Here is a 25,636-nt window from a genome sequence, read left to right as displayed (position 1 = left end):
CTGTGTGTGTGCTGCAAACATAAGGGACCTAGGGAAGTTGGGAGGTGGTGTGCAGGACAGGAAGATCATTGGGGCACACTTCAGAACATCCCTGCAAAACTCAGGGTTTCTTACTGCTCTCAGCAACTGTGGTGAAACCACACATGGTGCTGTGCCCTAATGCACCCCCAGAACTTGGCCTGTAGCTATTCTTATCAGAGGTTTGGGTTTTTTTGTTTTGTTTTGTTTTGTTTTACTCCTAGGGTACCCACTTTTTCCCCTGCACCAGAGCCCTCCATGTTAGAAAGCTTCCTGAGCAGCCCCAAAGCACTGTTTAAAGAAGAAACAGCCCAGCCTTGGGAGGGTTAGGGAGGAAGGCTGGCTGCCTGGAGACGTTGCAGACACCCCGAAAGGGGGGAGGCGAGGGGAGCTCCAGCTAGCACATCAAGGAGGGGGGGAGAGGAATGCAGGAAAGCACGTTTCCCACGAGGGAGCAAGCTCGGCAAACAGCGTTCTCCTATATTACAGGGAACACAGAACACAACTGTGCAATAAATTTGAAAGTCCTGACCAAATAGAATTATGGAAAATATAAATCACAGAAATTGGATCAAGACGCAGAGCCCTGCACAGCGAGGTATTCATAGAGGAAGGGGCTTGTGCACAGACACCTCCAGGAAGGCTGGGGAGGCAGGGCAGCCGCAGCCAGTGCCCTAAATAAAGACAGGAAGTGCAGACAGCCCTCCCCAGGCCCCTGAGGGCAAACACACAACCCCCATAGACCACATGCAGCCCATCTGTACCCCAAAAGACAGCCATGTGGACCCATCTGTGCATACACCCCAACACGCAGTGGTGCAGATTCCATCTGCGCCTGTACCCCAACAGAGAGTGGTAGAGACCCCATCTGTGTGTGCACCTCAATACACATTGCTGCGGTTCCTATGGGAGATACACACACACACACACACACACACACACACACACACACACACACGGGCTGTAACTATACTGTGTGGTAGTGTATCTAGATGTTCTGTGCCCAGCATGTGCACAGTATTAAAGAAAAAAAAATTGTTCAGTGACCCTGGCTGCAGCTCAGTGAGGAAGGTTCCATGACTACCAAACCAGCTTTGGGTCTACCAGCACGCATTTCAGTGGAAAGGATGGGTTTGGCCAGTCTGGCATAAGGAGGGGACGTAGAACCAAAGGGCAGGAATGGACAGTGCTTGGGACACCAGAGCAGAGGACTCTGCTACATAGATCTCACATGATGCTGCTGAAGGCAGGCTAGGGGATTAGACATAGCTTGGTTGTTATCCTCAATACACTAAGTGTGAAACATAGACAAACATGTTTGTGTCGTTCCACAGTGTCAGAATGTATCAATTAACAGCAGCATATTCAGAAGGTAAAGCCGTTTCAATGGCAGCATTTGCCAGATAATCCCACTTTCTTTGATAGCCTGGCCGAGGCAAACACGGGTTCTTTCATTCCAATCTTAATTACTAATATTGACTCTCAGATCACACACCACACGGTAAATATATCTATCTATTGCTCTATCTATATATGTATGTTACATAATGGCTACAAAGGTTTTAAAAGGCAGGAAGTTTCAAAGAGTCCTGAGAAGCCAAAGCTGGGAAATTGATAGGGCCATAAGAGTCTCTATATTGATAAGATAAAGAGCGGAATAGAGCTAGAGCAGGGGCTGGAGAGGCTGTAGTGGGCTTTGTAGAGTCAGGCCTGCTGTATGGACAGAGCTGAGCTCCAGGAGCAAGGGGAAGTGAAGGGCAGGACTGGGCCCAGAAGATCCAATGGGTAGACATACGGGTGGCAAGTCCAAACAAGGAACAGGGGGGTGGAAGTTGAATAAGCCACATCATCAGTGGGCACCAAACTGAGCACAAGTCCCTGGGATAATTAGATGTTCTCTGCTTGTCAGTTCTTCACATACAGACAAAGACACACAGACACACAGATACACAGACACACACACACACGCACAGAGACAGACAGACAGACACAGACACACATATAGACACACACACAGACATACACAGACACACAGATACATACACACAGACAAAGACACACACACACACACACACACACACACACACACACACACACACTGGGTATTTAGATGACTGGGGCAGTGAAGGCATGGCCATCTATCCCTAAACTAGGTGTCTCTCTACTTCTTTATGAAGTCCGGGCAAGGGATGTCCACCTTCTCCTTGGTCTGTGAATTTCTGGGTTTGGTTTCTCAGGTATAATTTAATATGCTCATGTGTCCCTACAGTCTCATTCACTCAGATAAACTGTTAGATCAGCACCCTTTCTATTCCTGGGAGTAAACTAGTTATCAATCTGTGCTTCCTGTGTGGTGCTGGACAGATGGTGTCATTCATGTGTCCACCAAGGCACCCAGCCACCCTCCATCTTCTAAATGGAGTCAAAAGCTGCTTATTAATGGAGTTTCTCAGGGCAACACAGAGCCTGGAACAAAAAAACAAAAAAAACAAGTTGGGTGTGGTGGTGCACTTCTTTAATCCCAGAACTCTGGGAGCAGAGGCAGGCACATCTCTGTGAATTTGAGGCCAGCCTGATCTACAAAGGGAGTTCTGGGACAACCAGAGGTCCTTTACACAGAGAAACCCTGTCTTGAAACAAACAAACAAAAAACCAATTTTGCACAATACAGAGTCACTTATGGCAGGACACAACCGATCTCAACAGATAGGGAGGACACTAAAAACATATGAGGGTGCTTGCTGACCTGACTCAGCAAGGCTCCTTCTTCTGTACAGGAAGTTCTGCGACAGAACAGGAGGCAGGGAGGACAGGAGCCTGGGTACAGTGTGGCCAAGCAGGGGATCTTTGTCCACCCGCAGTGTACATATACACCAACATAGGTCAAAATTCCACGCATGCACATACCAACAACGGCCCTCACAGATACAGCCGTTCACATGTGTGGGTACACCCCGACAGACACCCGGGCCCACAAATCCTCGTCCCTTCATATACAACGCACTCTCTTCCACATCCACTCCCACACCCATACACACACTACACACTACACACACACACACACACACACACACACACACACACAAACACACACACAAACACACACATCCAGTGTCCTGTATGTGTTACACCCAGTGCGACTGGGTTTTGGGCTTTTTGTTTTTGTTTTTGTTTTTGTTTTTAAGAAATGCATAGTTGGAAAAATTAATACAAAGAGTATTATTGGGCCCCGTCCAGAAACCAATCTCATCTCCTTGCTTTGTTCTGAAAGGCAGCTGTACAGCCCAGGATTGCCTGAACAGAACAGCTAAGCTGGGGACAGAATAAGCCACTACCCTGGGCAGGAGGGCCCCATGTACCAGGAGCTGGCTGTGGTTCAGAATGGAATGGAGAACTGGGAACTTGAGTAAGCCCTGGTTCTGAGCATGCCACTCACAGTAATGATGGATTAAGGATTTAAAAAAAGAAGAAGAAGAAGAAGAAGAAGAAAAAAAAAAGCAGGTTGGGGGAAGATGCGTGAGATCGGAAACACACGAGGTTGTTGAGCTGTTCCCACAGGCCAGGAATGCACATGAAACTCACAAAAGGCTGATCTCAGCCTAGGTCCCAAAGCACACTCCAACAGAGGCAGAATAGAGACGTTCCAACCCAGCGAGGAGGGGACTTTTTCAGCACGTCCTGGAAAAGAGCTGAATAACTCTGAACCCAAGAGGAAGTCTTAGAGGGCGGCAGGAAGCACTCAGGGTTGAAGGATAATGGATCGCAGTGCAGAGGAACAGGAGGGACACAGGGCAAACCCCGGGCCCCTCTGCTTACATTAGAAAAGGGAACACAGCCTCTGTGGCAGTTAGGTGCACGAGTTACACGTAGGACTTGGGAAATCGACAGAACAGCCAAGCACTAATGAGAAATAGAGAAGCCAGAAGACCATGATAAACAAAAGTTAATAAGTATGGGAAGGTCACAGAGGCAAACACCCAGTCTGGGAGACAGGTGAGTGGCGTCAATTGCCATGTGATGGAAAGTTCAGTGGCCAGAGGGGACAGATACAGATAATGTGAAGCCGGAAGGAGGGCTATTCTGCAGAGATGGCCCAGACTTGATTACCCGGAAAGTATGTCACAAACACATTGCAGCAATCTACCTGAAAACTGGGTAAAACAGCCCAGCCCCTGGGGGGTGGAGGGTGAGGGGACTATGACGTGCAAAACAGGGCCAAGATAAAGAGTAAACTTTGAATAAAGTAGCTCTTTTGAAAGCGTTGATACCATGGCTAAACCATGGCTACCAGCACCTCTGTGCACTTTGGAAAACAGAATCGTGCCCACTGCAATGATGGTTTCACGTCAGAAACCAGAATGCTGGGATTTGAGTTTACTACACATGAGAAGGACATAAAAGCAGCAACAGCGTGGTGAGCACTGGCCCAATGGTAGAGCTTGGGCTTAGCATGCAGAAGACCCCCCCTCCACCCCCAGCACAGCAAAAGTCAAAAGCTTTTTAAAAACAGCATAGAACACACACCATGGTTTCTGGAAGGTGGGCGTGGTGGCATTTGTCTTTAATTCCAGAACTTCGGGAATTTGAAGCCAGCCTGGTCTACATATATACAGTTCCAGGCTGGTCAGGGCTATGCAGTGAAACCCTGTCTCAACAGCAGCAACAAAACCAAAAATAACACATTATGGTTCCAGTGGGAAAGTCAAGGAGGCTGGCTACCTTCCAAAATCCTACAGAGAGGGTTTATCCTGGGAAGTGGGTGGCTGAAATGTCTGCCTTACAATAAAGAGCCAAGCGAGAGGCCAGCGTGGTGATACACATCCGTAATCCCAGCACTTGGGAGACTGAGGTAGGAGTGCTGAAAACTTGAGGCCAAACTGGGCTATAGACCATGTCTCAAAAATACCAACACACACACACACACACACACACACACACACACACACACACACACACACACAGAGTAAGAGCTAGGCATCGTGACTCATGCTTATTTGCAGTCTCAGCACTTAGGAGGCTGAAACAGAAGGATTTTGTGAGTTCAGTACAAGCCTAGACTATACACATATCTCTATATCCTGGGCCATAGAGAAAGATTCTGTCTCAAAAACTGAAAAAGTAAAGCAAAGCAGGGCTGAGTCTAATTTGGTAGAATGCTTGCCTCATATAAACAAGCCCTGGGCTCCATCTCCACCACTTGAGGATAGAGGCAAGAAGATCCAAACTTCAAGGGTACCCTCAGGTAATCAGCCTGGGCGAAGTGCGACGCTGTCTCAAAAACAAGCGAACAATAAAAATATTAAGACAAAAGAGCAAGCCTGCCAGCTTGTACTTCAAGCAGACCAGATGTCCTAGTCATGTTGAGAAAAGACAAAGGAATGTTTTGAAGAGGGATTTGCAGGCAAAGAAAAACTTCGTTATCATTATGAACAGCTGAACCATGGGTTCTGACCTGTCAGAAGTGAGCAAAATGGAGCAGTGGAGATTTCCCTAGGATTAGGGCAGAGCTGAGACCTGATGGCTTAAAGACGGTGCCCAGAGCCCACTGTGGTGCTCTGAGAATCCCAGCAACTGAGGAGGCCGAGGCAGGAGGATCACAGGGCTAGATTGGACTGTACAATGAAACTTTGTCTCTTCCTTCTCTTCCCCAAAGAAAAGTGTAGCATTCAAAATGGACACGTTTATTTATTGTTATTATTTGTGCATGCAATGTGTGTGTGTGAGCCTGCCATGCTACGCATGTAGAGGTCAGGGAACACCTTTTGGGAGTTGGTTTTTCCTCCTATGTGATGTGATGTGTATGTGTGTGTGTGTGTGTGTGTGTGTGTGTGTGTGTGTGTGTGTGTGTTTTCTTTTTCCTTCGAGACAGGGTTTCCCTGTGTAGCCTTGGCTGTCCTAGACTCACTTTGTAGACCAGGCTGGCCTCAAACTCACAGTGATCCGCCTGCCTCTACCTCCCGAGTGCTGGGACTAAAAGTGTGCGCCACTACAGCCGGCTCTCCCATGAGATTTAGAGATCTCGGGCTGTTGGGCTTGCGTGGCAAGCACTTCTCCCCACTGAGCCATCTTGTCAGCCTCCACATTGAAAACATTCCAAACATATGATAAGAATAAATCCAACAGAAGGCTCGTAGGACAGCTCTGGGGAAAGTATAAAAACAAGCCCCTACCCCCCACCCCACCCCCCCCACTGAAAGGCATTTAAGGGACTAGGGCTAGTTGCTGGCTCTGTGATCCAGTCCTCAGGTACAGAGAAAATCTGGGGCACTGGAAGGAGCTCAGGAGGAACTCCGTGCAAGACCATACGATAGCTAGAGACCCAGTGAGATCCACACAGTGGGTTGAGACAGGCTCAGCCCCGTGGAGTGTGGGCAGAGCCTTGGAGCAAGGTGAACTGTGACTAACAGAAGGCAGGAGCAGAGAGGTGCCTGGGATAAGGAGGCACCCTGACCAGACGCCAGGGGGTGCTCAGGTGTCAGGATGGGGAGCTTGCAGACTTGACAAACAGGATTCTTTGTTAATGCCTGGGGATGGGATGGGGGTTGGTGGGACGGGTGGTGGAGCACAGGAGCTGGCTGTGGTGTGGCTAATCAGAGAATCTTGCTAAAATAAGTAGTTTCTCACCCACAGAAGACCCAAGGCAGTGCTAGGAAAAAGTGGCAAACGTTCCAAATCAGAAGTCTGAGCGTGACAGCAGGCAAGACTAGCATTTGGGAGGGAGAGAGTCCACAGAATCCCAAGTTTGAGACCAGCCTAAGTAACACTGTAAATTCAAAACTAGCCTGGGCTACACAGCAAGACCCTGTCTCAGAGAACTAAAAGTGAGAGGCAAAAGAAAGAAAAAAAAAAGAAGAAAGAAAGAAAGAAAGAAAAGAAAAGAAAAGAAAAGAAAGATCATGTCAAGTGTGGGTTTTAGTCACAACGAATTCCATACCACTGAAGCAACTGACCCATACATATCTCTTAGGCACTAAGGCAAAGCCCACAAGGTACATGGATGGAAGAGGGCAGCATTCAAAAGGAGGAATGCAGCAAGATGCTACCCCACACACAAGTTAAAACCATTTTATATTTAAGCATGTGAGTCAGCGGTAGAGTGGTTGCTTCATATGCACAAGGCCCTGGGTTTGAGCTCCAGAAATTAGAAATTAAAAAAAAACAAAACCTAAACTAAACTTAAAAATTTATCATATGTGCTTGGACTTGCAGAGCACATCGGAATTCGGATGAAGGGTCCCTGGAGCCCCACAGGGGAGGGGACATGAGGGCCAAGGGGCCACACAGAGCCTAGGGGTGCATTCCTTACGTTCCTTGTCTTGCGCCAGCACTGGACAGGCGGGTGGAGCCTTTTCCTGTGTTAATTATGCCTTCTGTACATCTCAACAATTAAACAGTTCAATAACTATTTTCTATGGAGGGAAGGACATCGCAAAAACTATCTTTACTTTTACAAGCAAACAGAACAAAACCTGCAGGAACTAGGGGAAGCTACAAAATAAGCCCTATCTTTGTCCAGCCAGCAAAGCCCGGAGCCCCCAGTTCAGGCAGGAACCACGCACGGATGCCTGCTTTTGCCATTACTGCTTTGCCCGGGTCTGAAAACCCAAGACAATGCGAAAAGATGTTCAACGGAAACAAGATGTATAACTTCTGGAAAGGAGGAGACCAAAATACCACATTCTTGCAGCCCCCGGAGAGCTGGCGGAAGAGTTCTCAGGATGAATGAGGGGTTCAGGGAGCAGTCAGATGCAAAGCGTGTATTGTAAATCAATATATTTTATTATTTTCCACCAGCAACCAGCCAGAAGATACAGAAGAGTGAAAAAAAAATAGTTTCCATTTTAAAAATCATAAAAACAACAGCCGCAATCAAAGGCATAAAAGTATTTAGACACGATCCTCTGGAGAACTGTCCTGGTCTACAGAAAGAAAAATTCAAACTACTAAAACATATTAAAGTGAAACTTGAAGAAAAGATAAAAACAAGGGGGGGGAAAGTCATACTTTTGCACAGAAAACTGGTCTCTTAAATGACTTTTTTTCTTTCAAAATTAGTGCATACTGTATTGTTTACAAAAATTTTTTAACCAAGATTACTTTTTATTTAATTGTCTGTTTGTTGGGACAGGGTCCTATGTAGTCTAAGCTAGCCTTGAACTCATTATGTAGACAAGGCTACCTCCACCTCCCAAGTGCTAGGACAGCAGGTTAGTGCTCCAGTGTTCAGAATCAACCAAAATTCTAGTGGAGTTTTCTTAAGTGTAAAGGCCAAGGGTAAGATGGCCTTTGGGGAGACAAATTTAAAATTCAGTACAGAAGAAACACTCAGATGTAGCTAAGAAAGCACAGAGTCCAGCCTCATAAGGTGTGTTCTCTGCATGCTGTGATGCACAAAGCATGCTTGGTCTTTGTCTCCTGTGACTGTCATAGCAAAGGAAGTGGACCCTACCATCATTTGGGTTCTAATAGCAGCACACAAATGCTCAACACAGCCCCCACAAAGCCCCAAGACCACCCAGCTGCTGAGTGAGAAGCTCAGCAGGAACACCCTGGCTATGCCTTCCAGGCTCTCTGCTTTCCTAGACTGTAATGTTCATCCTTTTCCCACAGTGTTTATGAGATAAGGCACTGAATACATGAGAGTGTACGGGGAGAGGGGAGACACAGCCTAGTTGAAAAGGGGGGGTATATTTAACACAGAAGGATGGGAAAATAAAATATGAATTTGGGAGGAAAAAAGAGAATGAGACTTTTGCTCTATGTCACTGGCTAAAGGGAACTAGAAAGTTCAGCAGAAGAAAGATGGTTAAAAATAAAATCAGGGTGGATGTGATCAAGATACATTGAATATATGTATGAAGTGTTCAAAGAATAAATAAAATGGTATTTTAAAAGAAAGTTAAAATTCAAAAGGATAGTAAAATCTGTTTTCATGCTGAGAACCATTTTTTCCCAGCTTAAAAAACAAAACAGAATTCGTGGAGGACAAAGAGGCTAGGAAATTCTACCTCTTAAAAGTTAATCTATGTTTTTGAAACAGAGTCTCAGGTAGCTGAGGCTGGATTTGAACTCACTATGCATCTCAGGCTCGCCTTGAACTCACTATGCATCTCTCTCAGGCTACCCTTAACCTCACTATGCATCTCAGGCTAGCCTTAACCTCACTATGTGGCTCAACCTGATCTTGAACTTCTGTTCCTCCTGCCTCTACTGCTCAAGTGCTGGGAAAGTTTAAGTTTCTGTATGTCAAAACATTGTCTATCAAAAGGAAAAGTCATATTTCCACTCCTGGCTAAAATGGAGTAATAGAGACCGGATTTACCGGCCTGCCTGCAGCAGCCAACAAAACAACAGAACAAAACAAAACAGATACAAAGCCACGGAACAATGGTGTCTAGGCGCCGCACATCAGCTGGCGAAGACAATGACCCCTGTGCAACGGAAACGTCAAGGGGCCTCTTACTGCCCAGCTCTCTTCCCTGGGAGAATTCCCAGGCCTCAGGCAGGAAGGGAGCAAGGTGGAGCCCCAGGATACTTGAGTGAAAGAGCTGAGCTGAGGGTCCAGGGGACTGAGGTAACTGTAGTTCAAGGAGGGGGCAGGGCAGTGCTGCACAGTGAGAGAACCTGGCCCCCGTCCCCCGCCTCGCCTGCTGACACCCATCAGTTGGACTGCAAGCATGGCTGGGGCCAGCACAAGCCTGGGAAACAATCTTCTAAGTGCTGCAGATTCCCATGCCCAGGAATGGCGGCTGTTCCCAGGGCAGAGGGCTTCAGGCTCACAGGTCTTGGGTCTGGGAAGATTTGCCCAAGTCTTAAGGACCTTTGGCCTGGAGCTGAACATTCCTCCAGACCTGCCTGTGAGAAATCATAAAAACAAGACCTGAAGGATCCAACTCCCCCGCCCGGCGCCCCCTGCCTCTATGTGTATGTTTTGAGATAGGGTTACAGCCTGCTTACTCAGTTTCTACAGAGCATGCAGTCTATCAACTACAAAGCTCAAAAATATTTATAGAAATGTGAAGATATTGGGCACTTGCTGAGGCAAAACTCAGGATGTCCGGGGTCCTATTAAACCCACCAAGCAGAAACAAAGCAAAAGTGAGCAGAATGTAATGAAACCTAGGGTGGACCTGACTATACCATCCCTTAGGGTGGTTTGATTGACAGTGGCAGGGCATCCCCTTGGAGGCATGCTTTTCCCAGCCTGTAGCAAATACTCATGCACACCGGCCTGAATTCTGGGCCTTTACATCAGCCTTAATAGGCTGAGAAGGATTCAAGCCCTATAAAATATGTGCTTTGACCATAATGGAATTAAATTATAAATCAATAACAGAAAGATCCTTGGAAAATCACCAAGTATTTGGAAACTCAATAACATACTTTTAAACAAGAAAAAAAAAAAAAACTCAACGAGGAAACTGGGGAGTGTTCTGAACAGGATGAAAATGAGCACCCAGCGCTGAGGGCTAAGAAATGCTACTCAGGAGGCATGGGGGTGGGGGTCAGTGGGCGAGCTTGTCGTCAAAGGCCTGTGTGAGAAACTGAGAAAGGGCTTGACCCAGGGGTCTCAGCTCTCCCATCTCAGCACACAGAAAAAGAAAAACAGCCAGGCCAAAGGAAGCAGGAGGAGGGAAATAGTCCAGCCGGGAAGTGAAAGCTGGGAACGGAACAGGGGTACAGGAACAGGGTGGGGAGTGGGGGGTCAAAAACAAAAATCAATGAGAAAAATCAAGAAACCCCAAATCTAGTTCTTAAAGGATCAATCCATACAATTGATTACCCTCTAGCCAATGTGACTGGGGGTGGGGGTTGCCACCATCAGGAGAGGAAGTGGTGCCCTTACAGCCTCCAAGGAAATATTTTGAACAACTTTATGTTAATAAAACAGACAAGTTAACTAACTAGACACACTTCTTGAAAAGCTCGAAAGGCCAGAGCTGCTGAGAAGCCCCATACAAAACTCAGCTCAAGCCTTGCTACCCAAACCCTAGGCCTCATGATTTCTCCACAAGATACGACCAAATATTTAAAGAAGCAATAATAGCCACTATATACATTTCTTAAGAGAATAAATAAAGAGGAAGGAGTACCTCCCAACTGCACGAGGTCAGATACCCCACACAAAATCAATGTCACTCTAAGAAACCAACAGTGTGGATCATCTCCCCTTACCTCCAGATAAAACTAAAAATTCAGCTAGCAGAACCCAGCTCGCCATGAAAGGCCTAAAGCATAGTGATCAACTGTGGCTCAGTCGCTGCCACACTGGGAAAATCCAACTGGCCCATTGTATGAGGAGCTGGACAAGGAAAAACACAAGCTGATTTTTGATGCTGCTGTTGTTGTTGTTTGGCTGTTTGAGACAGAATCTTTTGTGGCTCAGGCTAGCCTGCACTAACCACATAGCCTATGTTAGCCTCAAATGTCTGGTCCTCCTGCCTCTACCTCCTGAGTGTTGGGGTTACAAATCAGCTACCTCACCCAGCTGACACGATCATCTCATTAAGTACAGGAATGTCATTAGCAGACATTCAAGCCTGATTTAAGGGGTGAAAAGAGCAGCAGTCAGCAGTAGTGTGGAGAACTCCCTCAGCCCCTCCAGGAGGCCCAAGGCAGCCCTCCCCCTGCTGAGAACCAGCAGGGGCCTGGGAGAGCTGCTGTCCCCAGGCCCCTGCTGTGCTCTCTTACATTCTCCAACGGGGGTTGCTCACTTAGGCAGTTTGGTCAAGAGAAGCAGCTGCCACATGAAGGGAAAGTTGAAAGCATTTTTGTTTACAGATAACACAGGCATTTTATCTGACAAAATCTATTTAAAAAATGGAAAATAAGGGTTTGATAAGGTTGCAAGAGACAAGATGGATACACAAGGTTGAATTTATGTCCCCTGGAATGGTCTGGCATTGACATCTTCAAGATGCCACTTTCCAGTGACATTAAACTACGCCGCCATGCTTAGTGACAGTTCTGACAGTGTGAGATACCAATATATAGAAAGGCAAAAAAAAAAAAAAAAAAAAAAAAAAAAACCACCCAGAACTGAAAAACATCCTTGGAAGAATGGGGCTGCTGAGGGCTCCTGTTGATAAGCAACCCCGTTCTCCCTGTATCTGTAAAAATTAACTGGCGATTGTAAAATTTAAACCCATGGTGAAACCTGCTGAGACTGAGATAAAATTGTTCTTGTCCCAAACAACTTGAGAGCCGGGAAGCAATAAAAGACAGCCTGCCTGCCCGGCTGAGATAACTACTTTCTCAGGCACATTCTGAAGGTCCACCAGAGATTCCTTCTCATCCCACACCCCCTCTGGCTCTGCACGTATGCACAGATTTCTTAAACAAAGTTTATCTTTAACATTCTTTAAGCCTTTAGCAATGTCGACAAGACATTCTGGACATAACACATATCCCTGAGGAGGTACCTCCACCAAGGAGCTGGCGCCAAAGCCGCCCCTAGCTCTTCAAGACTGACCGATGAACTTTGTTCCCAGGGAGCTTACGTAAATGCCTCCCCTTTTCTGCTCTTAAAAACTTCCCGTTGGCCCAACTTTTGAATACATGCATACTTTACAGTGGCACCGGGGTTTCCTTACAATGCTCTTGCACACCAGATCCCCTATAAACTTCATCACTGGGGATGTTTTTGTGGACAGAATCTAGCAAATGGCCCCAAACAGCCCAAACATCCTTGAACAAGAACAATAAAATCAAAGAGCCCACATTCTGAGAACTAAAACTCTAAACAGGGTGGCACGGGTATAAAACGCCAAAATAGATCAAAGGAACAAGATGACCCAGAGATGAGCACCATGGGACTTTTGGGAAAAACATTTTTATGGCATGTACTTATTTATTTTGTGTGGCGGATATACGTGCCACAGTGCTTATGTGGAGGTCAGAGGCCAATCCTTGGGAGTTGGCTTTCTCTGTGCGGGTTCTGGGAATCCAATTCAGGTAGTCAGCTAGCATAGCAAATGCCTTTACCCACTGAGCTATCACCAAGTTTTGACTCCAGGTACAAAGGCAACTGAGTGCGAAACTGCCTCTTTGAGAAACTTGGCTAGAACAATTGAATACCCAGATACCAAAAAGGAAAAAAGAGAATAAAAGAATAATAACAGAGTTCATACTCCATTCAGCATATAAATCTATTAAAAAAGGAATAGTAGGAACACAGAACAAAATAGAAAAATCTTTGTGGTTTGGGGTCATTAGGAGGTTTATTAGGCACACACTAAATGCATATTCTCTAGATCAAATTGACAAATTGAAATTCATAATTATTATTATTACTATTAATTTGGTTTTTCAAATAGTAATTACAGGGAGGTGGAGGAGACAAACTGGGGACCAAGAGAGAGAATCTCTACATAGCATCAGATTCATTAGGTCTGATCCAGGATCTCTAGAGAACTCTCAAAAATCAAAGATTAGAAAGCAAACCTCTATTAGGCAGAGATGTCACTTCCCAGCACTAGGGAAGCAGAGGCAGGAAGATCTTTAAATGCAAGGCCAGCCTGATCTACAAAGTGAACTCTAGCATAACCAGGGCTACATAGAGAAACCCTGTCTCAGAAAAGCAAAGCAAAAAAAAAAAAAAAAAAAAAAAAAAAAAAAAAAAAAAAAGAAAGCAAGCAAACATCTCAAATGCAAGATCTGAACAGCAAGATACATGGAAGAGGCACATGGAAAAAGTTGGTGCACAGGATATGCTGCTGGAGAGATGTGAAGTGGGGACCCACAAGCACTAGGCTCCAAAGGGCAGGCTGAAATGAAAAGGCCATTAAGGGTCAGCCTAGTGTGCCTGCACACACCTGTAATCTCAGCACCGTGGAAGCAGGGTGGAAGGGGTTTAGAGAGTTTGAGCCCGATCAAGTGATATACTACCTCAAAAAGCCCAGAGAGCCAGATGTGATGGCATCTGGCATGATTTTAATTTGATGCACTCTACTAGGAAAGGCCATTGATCCAGGGATAGGTAGATCCTGTCTCAAAAACAAATAAACCAACAAGCCAAAAGAAGGACTAGAGATGCAGCTCGGTTGCTAGAATGTTTGCTTAGCATGCCTAGCATGTTCGATGCCCAGCACTGATTAAACCAGCGTGGTACTACACTCTTGTGAACTAACACTCACAAGGCGGGGACAGCAGGATTAAGAATTAAAGATTATCTATATAGTGAGATAAAGGGCATGAGATTCTGTCTCAAAAAATATTGTGTGTGTGTGTGTGTGTGTGAGAGAGAGAGAGAGAGAGAGAGAGAGAGAGAGAGAGAGAGAGAGAAGGAGGGAGAGAGAAAGAGAGAGAGAGAGAAAGAGGGAGAGAGAAAGAGAGAGAGAGAGAGAAAGAGAGAGAGGGGAGGAGGAGGAGGGAGAGGAGGAGAAGGAGAAAGACAAGTTGGCAGAGGCTGGAGAGCACAGGCAAGTACTCACTGACGGTATAACAACCTGAGGGATGAATCTCAGCAGAAGGGCACTGTGAAAGGACAGACATCAGAGTCCATACCCAAGTCACCCCCCCCACACACACACACACAAGATAGGGTTTCTCTGTGTAGCCTTGGCTGTCCTCAGACTCTCTTTGTAGACCAGGCTGGCCTTGAACCCACAGCAGCCGATCTGCCTGCCTCTGCCTCCCAAGAGCTGGAATTAAAGGCCTGTACCACCACACCCAGCCCACACCCAAGTTCTTTTACATGACGCATCAAACAGGGCAAGGAAGGAGCCATGTGGGGTGGCAGAAGCAGGCAGCTCTCTGAGTGTGAGGCCAGTCTGGTCTACAGAGTGAGTTTCAGGACAGCCAGGCCTCTGTTAAACAGAGAAACCCTGTCTCACAAACAAAACAAAACAAAACAAAACGGCAAGGAATGAGGGTCTGAAGGGGGCGTAAGAGCTAATGACAAACTGAATAAGGGGTGTGCCTGTATATGCATGTGGCAGGGTTTCTTTTAGCTCAGGCTGGCTTCCAGCTCACCATGTAGCTTAGGGTGGCCTCAGCCTTCTAATCCTCTGGCCCCTACTTCCCAAGTGCTGAGATTGCAGCCGTGTCTACCACTCACTCATGGTTTTTCCGGTGTTGGAGATGTGGCTTGCTCAGAGGCCATGGCCACTATACATGAGCGAGAGTGGAACTCCTCATGTTGGTGTTGGGAAGATCAGGGGTATCCTTGGCCATTAGTCCCTCTCCGACACTGTCCATCTTTGCAGTCCCAGAGTCACCTGACAACCAATGAGAAACTTCTAACCAGACGGGATTTGTGGAACAGGTTTAGGGTAGGCAGTTGAAGTGGCAAGAATGCTCCCTTGTATAGTGTGCCCCAAGACCAGCTGTTCATCACCCCACTCCACCCCCCACCAGGCCTTCTTTCTCCCTTTCTTTTCCAAGCCATGAGGATTCCAGCTCCCAGGGCCCTGGCCTCTCCCCACTTGGCACCATATGTTACATATAAGGTTGCCTTGTACTTGAATGCTTTCTTCCCAGGGCGTGTCTCAGAAGCAACTCATTTTAGATCAGGCCAGCAAGATAGCTCAGTTTGGGTTATAGGTGCTTGCTTTCAAGCCTAACGAATTTTAAATTCAGGCTCCCAGATCCTCATGGTCTACCTCATCTCTTTCCTAGTAGGCATGGGCAGCTTTGAACTCAACCGGCCACCAGTCTGGCCGCTTAACATATGGCTATCAAGAATGCTTAACAAGGAAAGGTGAACCCTGGACTTTTCTGGTCCTCCTGTCCACTCTCTTAGCTAGTCGCCTCTTGGAAGAGGTGTGGGATGGGTAGTATACAGGGCTGTGGCTTGCCAGTCAGGCTGGGCAATGAGAGAAGGGAGCAGAAGTGGGGGGAAACCCTGGAAGTTTGACCTGGGAGGTAGAGAGAGGGGCCCAGGAGCTCAGACTAGGTTAAGACCATCTGCTGCTGGGCCATTCAATATGTATCGTGACAAAGGAGGCTTGGACACCAATAGGGACCTGTGTCCACTACTCACCTTCAAGTCCTTCATCATAAGTGACCCCAGTGGTCACTTGCATCATTAAACGGGCAAGCAGGCACTCCAGAGGCGTCTCCTAGAGTCACCACTATAGCCTCTTATACTGGGCCTGATACCACCACCCATGTCTCCTTCCCCAAGCCCCAAAAGACAGCTATGAAGCCATGGGGTACAGTCAGAAAACTACAGGGCCTGAGGGAGCTGGAAAACAGCATAGAGAACCTATGGGGAGATTGAGGCTAGCCGGCAAGAGAGAGCCGCCATACTATCACTAAGTCAGGGACCAGAGCTATAGACAAAGGTCCCTTAGTAAGGGCCAGGCTAGGGGGTCCCTGGACTGCAGGGCAGAGGACCTGTGGACAGAAAGGCATTGGGAGGCTAGTGGCCTCTTGAAGGAGGTGTGGCCAGGGGCTCCTGGGACAGGGAGTGTGCAGGGCTGCTGGGCTGCAAATGTGGCTGGGCAGCCAAGAAAGGGAGGGCAGGAGAAAGGAGGGGGTCCTGGGAGTCTAGCCTGGAAGGGAAAACAACCGCGTCTGGGTAGGGAGAGGGGCCTTAGACCTCAGACAGGAGGTCCAGCCCACCCCACCCTTCCCATCTCTGCTGCCCAAGGGATTGTTGGCTAGGCTGTGACTGAATTGTTGAGGAGGGCTGGGGTCCTACGTGGAATGGGGGGATGGGTGTGACCGCTTGGTGTGCTTATGGGGGAAAGGGGACAAAGAGCTGGCTGAGCAAAGAGGAAGGCAGTGTGGATGGTTATGTGGCTAGGCTGTGGGGTACAGGGTGGAGGCTGGACACAGCCAGGCCTTGGCAAGCCTCATGGGGTGGACTGGTCCAGTGAAAAAAAGGGGAGTGGGAACAAAGGCACTACTGCTAGGCCACCTACAGCAGGGGAACAGAGGAGATTCACAGAGTAGATTTGGGGGTACATGGTATGATAATGTTTGGTGGGGTCATGCAATATTGGGGTGTGGGAAGCAGGGCTGTAGATGCTCTTTGTCGAATCCACCAACCAGTAGTACGGAAGTGTGGGTCTGCTCAAGGCAAAGTGTGGTGGCCGGGTGTGTGGGGGAGCATGTGGGTTAAGGAGCAGGGAGGTACACTGTACATTGAGTGGTATGCAGGATTCTGTGCAGTGTACGGGTTGGGGTGAGGAAACCGAATACAGTGTGTACGCGGGCTTTTTGCGGATCTGGGTGAGGGGCGGGGCTGTGGAATGTGTGGGAGGCTGAGAGACACGGTGCACTGTGCCGGGGGCGGTGCTCAGGCAGCTTGCGGTGCAAGGGTGGGGGCGGGGCTTTGCGGGTTCAGGGTGGGGGTGGGGTGGAGGTTTGCGGGACACCGAACGTGCGGGGGGGCGGGGGGGGGCGGGGGGCCCTGCGGTGCAGGGAGAGGGTATCGCGGCCTCCGGAAGCGAGGGGGCGCTGTGCCAGCGCGGGCGCTGTGCGGGGCGTGCGTCGCTCCTTCCTGCCCGAGAGGTGCGACTGCTATGGCGCGGAATGTGTTGTGAGTAACGTTGTCCCTCGGCCGTGCGGGCTACACAGCCCAGGTCGGGTGGGTGCGGGACCCGCGATTCAGGGGACCGGAAGCCCGAGTCGCCCGCACATGGCGGGATTCCCGCAGGGGTCCACGCGGCAGGCCCACCGCGGCGCGGTGTCTTGGCTGTCAATCACAGCCAGCGGCTCCGGCCCGTTTTTGGCAGACAGCCAGAGCTGGGCCGGGATTGGCCTGTGCCTACAGCACCCCCAGCCCAAGCCCCCAAAAGTCGCTGCATTCACAGGTCTCCACGTGGCCTGCAGGACTGCTATCCCACAGGCTAAGCAGGAAACACGTGTCCAGTGAACACGTGACCCACTGGATGGGTGGCCCCAGGTTCAACAATAATGAGGTTTTGGGGGGTTCTCATGAAGACGAGATTTGGGGGACCCTACACACATCTGGGAAGAGGACTGTAGGAGTTGCCTAGTGGGCTCCCGTTTGATTTCTTTCTGCAGATTGGATGAGAGGGACCAGGAACCTCAGAACCAGGGCAGCATGAGGCAGGGCCCGCCTGTTCAGATTAATGTGTTTACCTCCTGGCTTTGCAGGGAGCTGGTGGGACCCGTGTGTGAATGGGGTGATAAGTGGGTGAGATCAGGGATGAGACCTGCGCCGCTGGTGCCCAGGGAGTGAAGAGAGGAGCCTAGGCCCTAGAGTTCCACTTGAGATATGTGCTGTTTAGGGTGCTCGTGGGGGGAAAAAAAAAAGTAGGACAGGCTTGGTGGCGCACATCTTTAATCCCAGCATTTGGGAAGCAGAGGCAGGCAAATCACTGCTTGTCCGAGGCCAGCCTGGTCTGCAAAGTGAGTCCAGGACAGCCAGGGCTGTCACACAGAAAAACTCTTGTCTCAAAAAACAAAAAAACCCAAACAAACAAAACAAAAAAGGGAGGGGATGAAATAGTAGAAAGGAATTAGGAGAGCCCTGAAAGGCCAGGCCTCAAGAGCAGCAAGACCGAGAGAGCGGGAGGGTCCTGGGACCAAGAGGAGGCTGCAAGTTTTCCCGAGGGGAGTCACCAGGCTTGGGATGTGCCTGGCAGTCTGTGGGGAGACTTTGTGGACAAGGGCAGATCTAGGGAGAACAGAAGTCTGCAAATAGTCCACATGACTTCACTGTGGTCTCTCGGGTCCTGATCCTGAAGATATCCAGAAACTAAGAAGGGTATGCATACTGCTCCCCTTTTCCACTGTTAAGGGAGGTCTAACCAAATTTGCCCTCATACTGTGCCACGGTTGGGCCCTACTGGTAATCTGAAGAAGCCTCCTTGGGTATCACAGTTGACCCTGACTTTGTAGTAAATCAAGGCTCCGTATCCTCCTTCAGAACCCGCCCTTCTTTCAAGGTCTCTCCCTGTTCTTCTGGCTGCCTGTTCCTGTAGGCACAGAGCAGAGGCCCTGCCAGGGCATTGGCAGCAATCTCTAGGCCGTTGGTCTGCCAACAGTGTATGGATTTGACCACCAGGTGGGCTTTTGAGCCATTGAGTTTGGCAAACATTCGACTATGGGGCCTGCCTACAAGGCTCCTTCCATGCTGCCTTCAGGGTCATCTGAAACCTAGATACCTGCTTCTCGGCCCTGAAACTCCCCTAGTGCGGTCAGCCTGGTGCTCCCAGTGTGGTGCTCCCTGGACGTGGACTTGGAGTAGAAATTTCCCCCGAAGCTAGATCAGCGTGGAACCCAGTCTATCATAGGGCCAGGTGCCTGCCGCTTCCTTGTCCTCCTACAGTTGCACGCACTGGGATCTTTATTCCACTACCGTGCCACACCATGAGCCTCAGCTCCTGGCTTTGTTTTGTTTTGGTTGGTTGGTTGGTTGGTTTAGCTGCCCTTTTGCCCTTTCCCTAGGCAAGCTGTAGTGTCGGTAGCCCTGGCACCCCAGAAGGGAGACTAAGGACTAGGAAGCTGCTTGCCCTCACACTGATGAAACCATGTAGTAGGGACAGGCCCGGTAATGTCCGTGCCCTGGTACAGGTCCTGTGTATAACTGCCCTAGCCTGCCTTGCCCTTCCTGGGGTGAGTGAACACCTGAGCCTGCAGCACCCCGCGTGTGTGTGCATCTGTCTCTCTCTCTCTCTCTCTCTCTCTCTCTCTCTCTGTATGTGTAACCTTAATCCTCTCATTTCTCTTGACTAGGTACCCCCTCTACCAGCTGGGTGGCCCCCAGCTCCGTGTGTTTCGAACCAACTTCTTCATTCAGCTAGTACGGCCTGGTACTGCCCAGCCTGAAGATACTGTGCAATTCCGGATCCCCATGGAGTAAGTAAGCCCCAGAGGAATTCAGGGGCTGGGAGTGGCCTCCGGTATGTGGGTCCTGTCCTGTTTTTTAGCTCAGCTCCCGGAGAGGGGGGTGGCAGGGGGGGCAGGCTTTTCCTGTGGTGGAAAGACCTGGGGCCCCTTTGCTTGCTCAGCGGATGGTGGAGGGGCCTGGTGTTTGCCGAGCTTCAGGCGGCCAGGGAGCAAGCGTGCTCTTGGCTGGTTTCCTGGCTCGCCCTCCACCTGGGGAAAGCTTAACAAAAAGCCTGAGATTTGTTGAATTCTTGCCTCCATCCTTTTCCCAGGAAAGGAGTCCCCCGAGGCTGGGTTGGAGCATGCTGAGATTTGCAGAGCTTCTACAAAGTTAGCCCTGAGTTCCTTCGCTTATTCCGCTCAGCTCAGTGTGCCACTCTTTTTTTTTTTTAGGAAGGTGCGGCACAACCCCAACTTCTGGTGCTGCTCTAAGTCCTAAAAGCCTAAACGCCTCAGGGACCAGCTCAGCTGGGGCGGCAGGGGCAGGGGCAGGGGCAGGGGCAGGGGCAGATCCTTGTGGAAGCTGTGATAGGGTCTCTTCAGCCTTACAAACATACACAGGACCTCATAGTGGCCTGGGCTGTGCTGAAAGCCAGCATGGCATTATCCACCAAGTCCTAGAAGCCCTTCTCTATCAGCAAGTGTCTCATGTCACAGTAGCAAGTCTTAGTCACAGTTAGGAGCTCAGTCTGGGTACTGGCCTGTTATCCTTCATTTTGTCGGGGTGAAGCCTCGCTGGCTCCGGGTGATAATCAAGGACCCAGGTACAGAGGACTAAGTAAAGCATTCTAATGGAACCATACTGTCACGTCCTAATGTCCCTGTTGCCCGGAGAGGACGGCCCTGGGGCCCAGCCCCACCTGGCTGGCCACAGCTGCTCCTGGACTTTCACCCTTATTCCTGAGCAGGTTATCGGCCTCTCTATCTTTTTCATCTAGGCTTAGCCAAGAGTTGTTTTCTTTCTGTCTCATCCAGGATGACCAGAGTGGACCTCCGGAACTACCTTGAGCAAATTTACAGTGTTCCCGTGGCTGCCGTGCGTACCCGCGTGCAGCATGGTGAGTCCCTTGCTGGTTGGCTTGCCTCCAGAGAGAGCCCGTTGCCTACACCGTGTTGTTTCCACACTCTCCATGAGGGGAAACAGGCATGAGGAGCTTGGGTAACTAGCCAGAGTCACATGGACCCCTCAGTGGAAGTCTGCTCCTAGCCCCTTTCCTTGTAGCTCCTTAATGGTCCCCGTCACTTTTATCGGTGTACCTGAAATGTCCTCTGCTCCTTTGAACCACGAGTCTACATGTCACCAGAGAGCAAAGAAGTCCCTTTTATTCTTTTTTTTAAATTTAAATCAATTTATTAGTTTATTTATTTAATATACATTGGTGTTTTGACTGCATGCATGTCTGTGTGAGAGTGTCAGAGCCCCTGGACAGGAGTAACAGACAGTTATGAGCTGCCATGTGGATGCCGGGAATTGAACTCAGGACCTCTGGAAGAGCAGCCAGTGCTCTTAACCACTGAGCCATCTCTCCAGCCCCCTTTTATCCTTAAAAATTTTTTTTTGTTATCATTTCTATTTTGAAAGACTTTTATTTTGGTTTTCAGAGACAGGGTTTCTCTGGTGTATCCCTGGCTGTCCTGGAACTCACTCTGCACACCAGACTGACCTCAGACTTAGAGATCTGCCTACCTCTGCCTCCCAAGTGCTGGGATTAAAGGCATGCGCTACCACTGCCTGGCTCAAAGACTGTTTTTACGTATACAGAGAAACTGCTCTCTAGTGGGTGGTCTGCCTGAGACCCCTCATGTTGCTCCGTCCACCTTTCGAACGTCCCCACCAATACACACAAACACACGTGCGCATGCGCGCGCGCACACACACACACACACACACACACACACTGTGCCTTGCTAGAAAGTGGGTTCCTAGACTGTGGGGCTGATGAGGGGCCAGGCATTAAGGTAGGGTCTGCTGTCCCCTCACAGGCTCCAACAGGAGGAGGGACCATAAGAATGTAAGAATCAAGAAGCCAGACTACAAAGTGGCGTACGTGCAGTTGGTGAGTAGGAACAGTCCTGTTTGTGCTCATTGTCACCTCTGGGGCCTGGGGCTGTTTGTGCAATGCATTCCACCTTTCCGGCCCAGACCTGGAGACCTGGAGAGGGAGGAGCCCAGGTCATAGTGCACCTCAGCAGAGCTCAGTCAGTCCATTCCTCCCCCCTCCCCCCACCCCACCCCGAGACAGGGTTTCTCTGTGTAGCCTTGGCTGTCCTGGACTTGCTTTGTAGACCAGGCTGGCCTTAATCCGCCTGCCTCTGCCTCCCAAGTGCTGCGATTAAAGGCGTGCACCACCACGACCAGCTCCATTCTTTATTTTGTGTTAAAGGCCCATGCTGTTTGGTGAAAACAGACATCAGAGGGTGGATGTGCAAAGCTCTGTGAGGACCTCGCCTGGGACAGACCCTTGGCCTGGCGCAGAGCTGTATGCTCTCCTTAGAACCCAATACAGTGAAGACGCTGAGATCTCTGGGGCACGTGATCCCTGCCTAGCTCTGTTAGTCTAATCATGACAATGATTTCTCTGAGTTCAGGCACCAAAGTCGTTTCACCTCATCCTTGTCTAGGGTCCGTGGATACAGACTTGGCCGGGAAAGAGCCATGTTTTCAAGCCTGCTCTCTTTTCCCTCTGTCCTGGACCCACTGAAACCAAATTTTAAATTACTCAGTCCCCTTTGGTCTCAGTCTCCGGACAGAAACCCCTTTGACCTCTGGGAATCTTGCAGGGAAGACTCCACTAGGCATGGTCCATGAACTAGCCCCCCAACTGCTTGAACCCCACAGGGGGGCTTCCTTCAATTTCTCCAGTTTCAGTGTAAACAGCCCTCCAGGGAGCCCAAGCCGTCACAGCTGGCCACTAGATGGCAGTCATGCTATTGAGAATGGGCTCCTCCCACCCGCAGGGGCTGGATGGCTGTTTATTCAAGGACCCTGTGAGGGGGGCAGCTTGGCAGAAAAAAAGAGCCACAGTTGTTTTAAACAGACCCTAATATTTGCTGTGCATAAAATCAGCCATTGCAGGTGCGAAAAGAAGGCCTGGGCCCTCTGAAGGCTTGTGTGTATGTATGTGTGTGTGTGCCTCTTGTCACCCATCTGTCTCTGTCTTGGGCTGCAGGGCCACATCCATATGCTGGCATTTGCCACAAGTCACTTCAGAGCCAGCTATGGTTACAAGTGGCTTTTGAGACATCTGAGCCCCTACACCACCCCCACCACCCCCCGCCCTCCCCTCAGCCCCACCACGCTCATGAAAGCTGGACTCGGTGGTTCTTAGATCTGGCATCTGCAGCTGCCACCAGGCACGTCTACCTTCCTCTGTGAAATCGTGATAAATGGGGGCCCATCGTGTCCCCACTGGGCAAGGCTTCTCGACCAGAATTAAAATTTGTAACGCAACCCCCTTCCCAGCTCCAGCCTAGAAAATGGGCAGTGTTTGGGACTCCCTGGCTGTATCTGCAAAGACTGTCTTTTGTCTTCTACCACGTCCTTTGGGGGGTAGGGGGGCTTCTGGTAACTGCATTGTGAGGCTCAGGAAGGGGTAACCAAAGAGTGAGAGAGGCAGTTCATTGTGAGTGTAGAAGGGGAAAGGCGGGTCCCACGTGGTGGGCGTCCACATTTTTCTCCTGACAACCTGATAAACATCTTTTCGGTCGGTGGGGAGGGAGCCTTAGCAAGCTCTCAGACCCCACATAACAAAAAAGAGCATTGACCATGTTTACACAGAACGGTGTTTGACTGAGTGGTGCTCACAGGCCATGAGCCCTAGACTCCAGAATAAATGCTGCGGGCAGGCACAGTGCAGCCCAACAATGGCCTTCGGGGGCCCTGGGATTACTGGCGTCAGAGACTGGCTCCTCCACTTTTCCCCCTGGCCTTTTTTTTTTTTTTCTTCCTGCCTTGGGCCCCTCAAAACCGGCTCTCCCTCCCTGGAGAGTGGGTGGCTACATTTTTTGAAAAGTATGAAGTAATTATCTCTAGAGATATCCCTCAAAGAAGTCATGCTGGTACCCATAGATGGTGATGCGGGTCCCTTAGGGGTTGCGTCTGCCCTTTCCCACCACCATCATCCCTCCCTCCACTGCATAGGCTGGACCTTAAGCTGTCATTTTGGGTTTCATCTGCCATCAAAGCCAGCAGTCAGCTCTGCTTTGTAGCTGGTGCCTCTCCGTTTTAGTTTTGAAACATGGTCTTCTGTAGCCCAGACTATCCCTGAACTCCTTATGTAGCCAAGGATGACTGAGTTTCTGATCCTCTTGCCTCCACCTCCCCAGTGCTGAAATTATAGACATGAACAACACCAGATTTCTGTGCTGCCGGAGATCAAACCTAGTCCTCATGCACGCTACCCTACTAAGCTACACGCCCAGCCCCAAGGCTAGAGTCTTTGAGGCCGAGTGCACAGCTCTGACTGAACTTACTGAGATCCATCCCAGATTCAGAATTCTCTAGCTGTTCACTTAAGAGACACGAGGTAACAGCAGGAGGGGTCTCTGCCTCAAGATGGGCTCTTCTGTGCCCCTTCCTCTTTCACCTCTGGTCTTGGAGATGTTGGTAGAGGCGGCAAGTGAGCCTCCCAGCCCTGTACATGCTTAGAGCCTTGCAGAGCTGGCTTCCTTCCCCCTCCTAGGGCCTTCACTGGTGCTGGTCCGCGTGCTTGGGGCCCCAGGCTGGGACGTGGCCATGCTGACACACTCTGAACTTTTCTAGTGAAAGACGTAAAAGCAGTTAATTTGCAAAGCCAAGCTTGATTTATAGACTGCTGCGTATGTAGGTTTCTGTGTACGTTGTGTGCGTTTTATTTGCCAAGTTCGGAGCCTGGAGGAGGGCGGCCTTTAATGTGGCTGAAGGCCTTTAGATATTTTGGATGGAAAAAGTTTTAGCATGGCACCAGACGTCATTTACGTCCTGTTTTTCTGCTCCCAGTTCCTGCCCCCAGTTCCACTGGCTGCCGCCTGGTAAATGGGCCTTTGCTGGTCTGATTTTAACGAGCCCCGGGCCTGGTGCAGACCCTTGTAAAGAGATAATGTCCTTGAAAAGGGCTATTGTCCTAGTAATAGCCTGTTGCTGATAGATAAAGGGTGGAGGGCTGGCCTGCAAGGTGTTTGTTTTCCCAGCAGGAACCCTGCCTAGAGACCCAGGCAGCTCATCATCCTGTTGTTTATCATCCAGGGCCCAGCATTGCTAGCTACCAGGCGTGAGGCTCTGGGTGTGGTAGGAAGGCAATCCTTGGGCCTTTAACTGAGCCCCTGTTTCTCTCCCCAGGCCCACGGGCAGACTTTCACCTTCCCAGATCTTTTTCCAGAGAAAGAGTCCACTCCTGCAGACCCTCTGGAAGAGGAGCTCCAACAGCAGAGGCAGAGCAGCGACCCACGGCGCCCTGGTGTCCCTTCCTGGTTTAGCCTATGACCTATGACAGCAGGGCACTGGGCCACAGACCTAGAGTGAGCACAGTGGTTCTCTGACAGGCCCAAATAAAAATTCTTTGTGGAGAAAAAAACTGGTGGACACGTTGCCTTCTGTAGTGGATAGAGCTCTGGGACTGACACATGTGGTGTAGGAGAGCCTTGGCAGTGGGTAGAGTCTGAGGTGGGTCAGCATTTGGGGGCACAGAGACAGCAGTGTGGACATTTGTACCTGATGGGACAGCTCAGGGAGGTGACACAGCAGAGGCCCACTGGTAGACAAGCCTGAACCCCAGGAAACAGCCCCAGATTGCAGTCCTCATTGGGGGGAGGGGGGTTGTGAGGGACAGGCTGG

At 49.6% G+C, this 25,636-nt stretch overlaps 1 protein-coding gene across 2 annotated transcripts; it reads left to right on the top strand.

The window, feature by feature from the left end:
• Positions 1–17,352: 17,352 nt before the first annotated feature.
• MRPL23 (mitochondrial ribosomal protein L23) lies at positions 17,353–25,376 on the top strand. Of its 2 annotated transcripts, none has more exons than XM_084771846.1 (5): positions 17,353–17,506; positions 19,672–19,794; positions 20,800–20,882; positions 21,808–21,881; positions 25,142–25,376. In XM_084771846.1, exons 1-5 carry the CDS (start codon positions 17,490–17,492, stop codon positions 25,283–25,285), a joined length of 441 nt encoding a protein of 146 aa, XP_084627972.1. In that variant the 5' UTR covers positions 17,353–17,489; the 3' UTR covers positions 25,286–25,376. The 2 variants fall into 2 exon arrangements, with proteins under 2 accessions (XP_084627972.1, XP_084627973.1); XM_084771847.1 differs by lacking the exon at positions 17,353–17,506 and adding an exon at positions 19,405–19,551.
• The last annotated feature ends 260 nt before the right edge of the window (positions 25,377–25,636 follow it).

This window comes from Acomys minous, assembly GCF_964271855.1.
Source record: "Acomys minous genome assembly, chromosome: 2".
Lineage (NCBI taxonomy): Eukaryota > Metazoa > Chordata > Mammalia > Rodentia > Muridae > Acomys > Acomys minous.
This window is presented reverse-complemented; position numbering and strand designations above follow the sequence as displayed.

Coding starts and splice junctions, on each gene's coding strand:
- MRPL23 (XM_084771846.1), top strand. Junction 19,795..20,799: donor CAATTCCGGATCCCCATGGA/GTAAGTAAGCCC, acceptor TGTCTCATCCAG/GATGACCAGAGTGGACCTCC. Junction 20,883..21,807: donor GCGTACCCGCGTGCAGCATG/GTGAGTCCCTTG, acceptor GTCCCCTCACAG/GCTCCAACAGGAGGAGGGAC.